This window comes from Miscanthus floridulus, unplaced genomic scaffold (assembly GCF_019320115.1).
Source record: "Miscanthus floridulus cultivar M001 unplaced genomic scaffold, ASM1932011v1 fs_246_1_2, whole genome shotgun sequence".
Lineage (NCBI taxonomy): Eukaryota > Viridiplantae > Streptophyta > Magnoliopsida > Poales > Poaceae > Miscanthus > Miscanthus floridulus.
The window spans coordinates 25,136-33,672 of NW_027096451.1; the positions used below are offsets into that span (position 1 = coordinate 25,136).

General features: G+C 43.2%; 1 protein-coding gene across 1 annotated transcript; it reads left to right on the forward strand.

Moving 5' to 3' along the window:
* Positions 1-883: 883 nt before the first annotated feature.
* Positions 884-3,254, forward strand: LOC136530981 (protein STRICTOSIDINE SYNTHASE-LIKE 3-like). Its single transcript, XM_066523683.1, has 3 exons — positions 884-1,580; positions 2,260-2,427; positions 2,517-3,254. Exons 1-3 carry the CDS (start codon positions 973-975, stop codon positions 2,923-2,925), a joined length of 1,185 nt encoding a protein of 394 aa, XP_066379780.1. The 5' UTR covers positions 884-972; the 3' UTR covers positions 2,926-3,254.
* Positions 3,255-8,537: the final 5,283 nt, after the last annotated feature.

The window sequence follows — 8,537 nt, forward strand, 5'->3', positions numbered from 1 at the left end:
CTGGGCTGGGCCGGTGCCCGGGCTCCTCTGCTGGCTGCTGCTGACACATTAACTGCTACCGCGCAGGAGCATGAGCATGTGCATGCGAAGGGATCCTAGCGCAGGAGCATGACCATGAGCTGGCTGCTGGCTGCTGGCTGCCGCTGACACGTTTAGCCTTGCAAGTAGCCAAGCATAATATGATTTTATTTTATCATGGGCATGAGCATGCGAAGGGGTACTAGCCAGGATAAGGCTGTGCATTTCTATTTGAATCGATGGCTGCTACCGCACTAATTGGTCTTTATTTGTTCTTAGCCCCTACTAATTCATTCAAATACATGAGCCAACGAGCCCAATGTTGCCATCTACCGCCTCTGTTTCAATCTATAAGATATTAGCCCCTACTAATCCATTCGAATGCATGAGCCAACAAGCAAATATTGCCATCTACCGCCTCCGTTTTAAATTATAAGATATTATCCCTTACTAACCTATTCGAATGCACGAGAGAACGAGCCAAATGTTGCCATTTACCTCTCTCTGTTTCAAATTATAAAATATTTTAGATTTTTAATATATTGTTTTTACTATGTATTTAGACATAGTGTGTATTTAAATGCATAGCAAATACTATTTATAAAAGCTAAATCGTCTTATAATTTGAAATGAAGGTATAGCATCTTGGACGGTGGTTGCTTTGTCATGTAAAAATATAGTAGAAAGTTCGCTATAGGTGAATTTTTTATCTTAGGACCTATCAGTGGCCCTATTCGGCTGATGGTTTCTACGGCTAATAAGTCGGTTGATACTGTTTTATTATAAGAGAAAAACATTATACCATGATTGACAGATAAATTCAAGCGAACAGGACGTATATCTCGTCCAGTCTCTGTAATGGAAATATTCTGCAAACCGGGACCTCGTCGGCCCGTGGTCCCCTTCTCGTGTTCCTGAGCGTAGCGTGAACCCAGATCGGTGAGGGTTGCTAACATGGCGTCGCCGTGGGTGGCGGCCGCGGCGCTGCTGGTGGCGGCGTTCTGCGGCACGGACCCGCTGCGGATGGGCAGCATGGTGGACTTCCCGGGGTTCGAGGCGCACTTCGTCGACCTCCCCGATCCCGCCGAGATGCCGCCGCACGCGGACGAACGGGAGCGGCTCCGCGGGGCCGAGGTGCGGTTCCGCGGCGAGGTGCAGGGGCCCGAGAGCGTCGCCTTCGACCCTCAGGGCCGCGGGCCGTACACGGGCGTCGCCGACGGCCGGGTCGTCTTCTGGGACGGCGAGCGGTGGGTCCCCTTCGCGACGGCCTCCCCGCGCTGGACGCAGGAGCTCTGCGGCGGGCCCAAGGCGTCGCCGCTGGAGTACCTCCCCAACGAGCACATCTGCAGCCGCCCGCTCGGGCTCCGCTTCGATAAGAAGACCGGGGACCTGTACATCGCCGACGCCTACTTCGGCCTGCTCAAGGTCGGCCCCGAGGGCGGGCTGGCCACGCCGCTCGCAACGGAGGCCGAGGGCGTGCGCTTCAACTTCACCAACGACCTCGACCTCGACGACGAGGGCAATGTCTACTTCACCGACTCCAGCATACACTACCAGAGACGGTCTGTGATGCCATGCCTTCGCTCTCGTCCTCTGCTTTGCTTTGCTGTTGTTTCATTTTTCATCTTACCGTGTTAGCTGCTTGGTTGGCTGGATGCTCACTTGATTCCTAATGAGTAGTAATGACTATGGGTTGGTGACCGGAAAATTAGAAGATCGTCAGCTTTGGATTACTTTACTCTTTTTTGACAATTGGATTACTTCTACTTTGTTTACCTTCACTCCTAATTGTTGTGGCAACAGACATTATTTATATGCTATAAAAGATACTCACCTCTCACGTGTATTCTTTTTTATGTAAAAATTAGACATTATGCTATGATCTGTCAGAATCTCTTCAGCACAGCATGCTTTCCATCAGGGAGTACAATCACATGCTTTCCTACAAAAGAATGATGAAACTGAAGAGAGACAATATATATAAACACCTTAAATGGATCAATTCTTTCTTTGATGTAACTTTTACTTGTTCTGGTGTCATATAAGGTTCTCCAACCGTTCTACTTCGATGTATAGCGCCTGTTTTAGTGACTACAATGAGTTAGGCATCACTCTGTTTTTTTTTCACTGTTATATTGGAAAAACCTACTGTCTCCTCAATTTGCAAACAAGTTTTCTAGATCCAAGTGACCTTGGATCTTGCAGGACCTAGATATCTTATCAGTAATCATTCATTTTCAGGAATTTTATGCAGTTAGTTTTCTCTGGGGATCCCTCTGGGAGACTCTTGAAATATAACCCACAGACAAAGGAAACGACAGTACTGCACCGCAACCTCCAATTTCCTAATGGTGTGTCCATGAGCAAGGATGGCTCATTCTTCGTTTTCTGTGAAGGACCGCGCAACAGGTGTGTATTCTCTTTTTCTTACATTTGGTTTAAGCTTTCTTATTTCAGCTTTATGATATCAGGGACTCAATATTTGTGTTCTGAGACAGGTTGAGCAGATACTGGTTGAAAGGTGAGAAGGCAGGCACTGTGGATCTTTTCGCTATCTTGCCTGGATTCCCAGACAATGTGAGGACGAACGAGAAGGGCGAGTTCTGGGTGGCGATCCACTGCCGGCGAAGCCTGTATACCCGGCTCATGAGCCCCCATGTCAAGCTGAGGAAGTTTTTCCTCAGCCTCCCGATCCCCGCCAAGTACCACTTCCTGATGCTGATCGGTGGCAAGCTCCACGCGGTGATAATCAAGTACAGCCCCGAGGGCCAGGTGCTCGACATCTTGGAGGACACCAAGGGAGAGGTGGTGAGAGCCGTCAGCGAAGTGGAGAAGGACGGGAAGCTCTGGATAGGGTCCGTCCTGATGCCGTTCATCGCTGTCTTTGACCTCTCGAAGGCGTCTTAGCCGCCTCCGTTTGATTGGAAACATTGTTGAATATGGATACCGCTGTACGCTTCTCTGAGAGGATCAGTGATCCCAATAATTTGGCCCTGGAGCAACCTGGAGCTGTATAGTGCTCCAGCTTCTTTTAGTACCAAGGCTCCATTTGGATGCCAAAAAATTTGGCAAAATGATACGGTAGTGCTTTTCGTTGTTATTTGACAATTAGTGTCCAATCATAGTCTAATTAGGCTTAAAAGATTCGTCTCGTGGATTTCGTCTAAACTGTATAATTAGTTTTATTTTTTATTTATATTTAATGCTTCATGCATGCGTCCAAAGATTCGATGTGATGGAAAATCTTGAAAAATTTGGCATTTTGGGAGGGAACTAAACATGGCCCAAATATAAGTTTGTGACATGTTCTGTAGATTGTCACGAGAACTATGTACGAACAGCTCGTCTGCTCGTGCTTCTGAAATCAGAATTATCAGATGTGCTTCTTGAGTTTGATCCGTCTCGATTTTTATTTGGCCAACAAACGACGAAGTTTTTACAGAGCGAGAATAATGTAAAGGTCACGTTCTAAGTTTCTAACGGTTCGCTGAAAATAGTTCGTGTCGTACCAAGGTCCTCTTTCTTCTTACCAGTGGTATTTACAATCTATTATATCTATACACAACAGTGTTAAAGGAGTTATACTTTTGTCGAATCCTAAACAGTTACAGAATAACAAAAAGACAAGAAAACGAAATCTACACAATCATGTTAAACAGTGTTTAAAGGAGCCTCACGTTCGTTAAGAGAGCCTAGAATTGATGAGACTAAATAAAAAGAATATGCACCAATAATCTATTAGATTAGTTTAAATCGAAGAATATGTCCTAACACAATTAATAAATTGTAATTTAGAATAATAATTAAGAAAAATAGATTTGATTTTTCTATGAGTTTGTAGAGAAAAATACCTAGTAACGACAAATTTTGAATACAAAGAGACTAAAAAAATTAAAACATCGGTCTCCAAATGAATTGACAAAAAAATACCAAAATAAATACTCCCTTCGCTATAAGATGTTTTGACATTTCTAGATATATATCAATGGATCTAGAAAAATCAAAACATCTTATAATTTGGAGTGGAAAGAGTAGTTAATATAAATTATAATTAGAAAAGATATAAATAACCTTGAAAATTAAAAAGGTAATAGTCAACAGCTAAGAGGATCTGCTGCGCCTGCGCACGGGTGCCCTGCATCCCTGCTCCTACCTCAAATTATCGCATCTCATTTGCTACAGCAGCTGGCAGGTGAGCAGCATGTGGCAGGGCGCAGGAGCAATGTTAACCACGGTGCCAAGAATACTAGCCTGATTTGATTATTCTATATATCTATGTTTGATTTTAGCTTATCTTGTTATTATGCAATCGACATGTTCAGAAAAAATCTTTTCCATTCAACACTGGGGTGTGTTTAGTTCCTCCCAAATTCCCAACTTTGACACTATGCAAAAAGAAAGATTCTTCGTCACTTCAAACTTGCGGTACATGCATGAAGTACTAAATGTTGACGAAATCAAAAACTAATTGCACAGTTTGATTGTATTTTGCGAGACGAACGTTTTGAGCCTAATTAGTTAACGATTGAACAATTATTACCAAATACAAACAAAATGCTACAGTGTTTTTGTGGCGCTACAGTGTTTTTGCGGCAACGATTCGGGGCATCTAAACATGGCCTAGCTCGTGCTATTCTTTTATCTTTATGTATTCGTGTCCGTATGTTGACGGCTTCAATTAATTTTGTTGTTATGCTTGAAAATCAACAGTGTCCATGTAGATCTATAGTGCTAGAAATCTTTTTTTTCTTGGTTACTTGTTACAAATCAGTTTTTATTTGCTCGTAGTTACCTAAATTAACCCATACTCTACCTTCACGCTAAGAAAAAATTAGGACGCAATCTTTATTTGATTTGCATGCCAAAAGATGGTAGCTTGATCTAATATGTTCCTGTTCGACTGGTATTAAAGCCAGCTGATAAGCCAACTGAAACTAATTTGTTGTGAGAGAAAAATACTATAGATTCTAGCTGATAAGCCGACTAGTAAATTCAAGCGAACAGTTATATTTGTTAGATTTAGTGTTCTTAGGTATGTTCATCGGATCGGGATACTTAGCATAGGAATAGGTGCTCGGGATTTCACAGAGAGATTGATAGATGGGTGATAGGTGGCAAACCGTCAAATGCCGTAGTTGTTGAAGCTCCGGCCGGGGTTTCGTTGACGGACGCCATCTGCGCGCCGGCAGCGACGGTCGGTGGAGCGGGAGTGGCGTTGTGGCGTCCTCGGCGGCGGCGTGAGCGTCGGGTGGCGTTGCTGGCGTCGGTGGTACTTCCCGTCGCTGGCAGCGTCCCTACTTTCGATCGGGTCTAGGGTTTAGGATGTCGGTGGGGTGACTGGCGGCGCGGTCAACCTCGTACAGCGAGCCCCGGCCCCCACCTTCCTTTATAGCGCTGTGCGACGGGGGCCCACCAACCATGTAGGGTTGGGCGCCCCCGATCAGGGCGCGAGGACAAGGCCCAGTTAGGCCGTTGGGCCTAACTGGTGGGAGATCAATCCTAACATTCTCTCCCTTGATCTCTCATCTATTCTTCGTTCTTTAATTTCATACTCAAAACTTTCAATTCATATTTTTCTTGTTTCCATCCTATTTCATCACAAATTAGTGCATAGAACTGTCCCATCGTCACAACAATTAGTGCCGTTAGACTAACAGCCACAATACACTTCTCCATTTTAAAATGTAAACTTTCTTTGGGCCCTTCGTATGTTCGGGTATCATAGGCTTTTCCTTAAACCCATGCCAGCTACGTGTTCTCTAAACACGTTGGGTGGTAAGCCCTTTGTGAGCGGATCCGCGAGCATTTTCTCTGTACTTATATGCTCAAGATTTATTATATGATCCCGAACTTTATCTTTCACAACATAGTACTTTATGTCAATGTGTTTGGCAGCACCACTTGACCTATTGTTGTGAGCATACTGTACCACTGGATTGTTATCATAATACAATCTCAGTGGTTCATTTATATCATCAATCACTTTCAATCCGGGTATGAATTTCTTCAGCTAATTCACCTGCCTCGTTGCCTCATAGCATGCTACAAACTCGGCATACATTGTCGAGGATGTAGTTACAGTTTGTTTGGAGCTTTTCCACGATATAGCCCCTCCTGCGAGAGTAAATACATATCCTGACGTGGATTTTCTTTCGTCTCCCGCATAATCAGAATCTGAATACCCCTCTATCTGCAGGGAATCAGATCTTCTATACGTAAACATGAGGCCTTTCGTACCCTGCAAATAATGCAGGACTTTCTTCACTAATTTTCAATGTTCAATTCCTGGATTCTTTTGATATCTGCCAAGTAACCCGGTAACAAAAGCTAAGTCAGGGCGTATACATACTTGAGCATATTGTAAACTTCCAACAGCTGAAGCATACGGTACTGCTTTCATTCGGTCAATTTTATATTGGTTCTTGGGACACTGATGTTCCCCAAATCTATCGCCCTTGACTATAGGAGCAGGTGAAGGACTACATGCATGCATACTAAATTTCTTCAGGACCTTTTCTATGTATGCCTTTTGCGATAATCCTAGAACCCCTTTTCTCCTGTCTCGGTGAATCTCTATTCCCAAAACGAACGAGGCCTCATCGAGATCTTTCATATCAAAGTTCGAGGACAAGAATTTCTTCGTTTCCATTAGTAGATTGATATCACTGCTAGCAAGCAAGATATCATCCACATACAAAATTAGGAATATGTACTTTCCATTCCTGAACTTTGCATAAACGCAATTGTCCTCAACATTTTCTTCAAACCCAAAACCTTTTATCGTTCTATCAAACTTCAAATATCACTGTCTTGAAGCTTGTTTCAATCCATAGATTGATTTCTTCAAGCGGCATCCCATATTTTCCTTTCCTTTTACGACAAAACCTTTCGGTTGTGCCATATAAACATTTTCTTCCAAATCCCTGTTTAGGAAAGCCGTCTTTACATCCATTTGATGTAACTCCAAGTCATAGTGGGCTACAAGTGCCATTATAATTCTGAAGGAATCTTTACATGAGACTGGAGAAAACGTCTCATTGTAATCAATCCCTTCTCTTTGCGTAAAGCCTTTTGCCACGAGTCGCGCTTTGAATCTTTCTATATTCCCTTGGGAGTCATATTTTGTTTTGTAGACCTATTTATAGCCTACTGTTTTGGCTCCTTTAGGAATATTTTCTAAGTCCCAAACTTTATTGGTACTCATTGATTTCAATTCATCTTCCATGGTCTTAAGCCACTTTGATGAGTGGTCGTTTCTCATGGCTTCTTCAAATGAGGTGGGATCGTCCCCCATCTGACATTCTTCAGTTTCATAAACTTCATAGTCATCAGTAATAGCTGATCTTCTTATTCTTTGAGACCTTCTAGGTGCCTCCGGCACTTGTTCCACATTGGGCTATTGTTGTTCTTCCTCATGTGCAACATTTGGTTCTATAGTTTCCTCAAGGATAGGTTCCTCAAGGACAGGTTCCTCATGTTCATTCATTGTCGCCACGGGAGAACTTGCAACAGGTGTTGGCACTACAGTGTCCTGCACTGTTGGTGCAACAGCAGCAGGTAGCGTGAAGAATGGTTCTTCAACCATCGGAGTGGATACATGTACCTGCTTCTCCTGTAGGCTGATTTCTCGTGCTACCACGCTCCCCCTGATCATGTTATCCTCCAAGAACACAGCGTGTCTTGTTTCTACAATCTTCGTATGTCTGTCAGGACAATAGAAGTGATATCCTTTCGATCTTTCTAGATAGCCAATAAAATGGCAGCTGACTGTCTTGGAGTCTAACTTTCCTATGTTCGGGTTAAATACTTTTGCCTCAGCTGGACAGCCCCACACACGCAAATGGTTAAGTGAGGGTTCCCTTCCTGTCCATAATTCATACGGTGTTTTAGGCACCGATTTACTTGGTACTCGATTAAGTATGTGAATGGCGGTTTTCAGTGCCTCCATCCATAAACTAATCGGTAATGTGGAGTAACTCATCATGCTTCTTACCATATCCATTAAGGTACGGTTACGTCTTTCAGCCACTCCATTCTGCTGAGGCTCCCCCAGTGTGGAGTACTGAGCAACTATGCCATTTTCCTGTAGGAATCTTGCAAAAGGTCCAGGAATTTGGCCATATGGGGTATGTCGCCCATAGTACTCTCCACCTTGGTCTGATCGTACTATCTTGATTTTCTTGTTGTGCTGATTTTCAACTTCAGCTTTAAATATTTTGAATTTATCCAATGCTTCCGATCTTTTTTTAATTGGATAAATATTGCCATAACGAGAGTGATCGTCTGTGAATGTTATAAATGAGTCATAACCATCCACACTTTTCATAGGAAAAGGACCACATATGTCTGTGTGGATTATTTCTAAAATTCCTGTGCTTCGTTTGGCATCTTTCTTAATTTTCTTGACATACTTTCCTTTAATGCAATCAATACATTGTTCTAAATCTAAAAATTCTAAGTGCGGGAGAATTGATTCCTTAACCAATCGTTCCATTCTCCCCCTCGAAATATGGCCCAAG

Coding starts and splice junctions, on each gene's coding strand:
- LOC136530981 (XM_066523683.1), top strand. CDS start 973: ATGGCGTCGCCGTGGGTGGCGGCCGCGGCGCTGCTGGTGGCGGCGTTC. Junction 1,581..2,259: donor AGCATACACTACCAGAGACG/GTCTGTGATGCC, acceptor ATTCATTTTCAG/GAATTTTATGCAGTTAGTTT. Junction 2,428..2,516: donor TGTGAAGGACCGCGCAACAG/GTGTGTATTCTC, acceptor GTTCTGAGACAG/GTTGAGCAGATACTGGTTGA.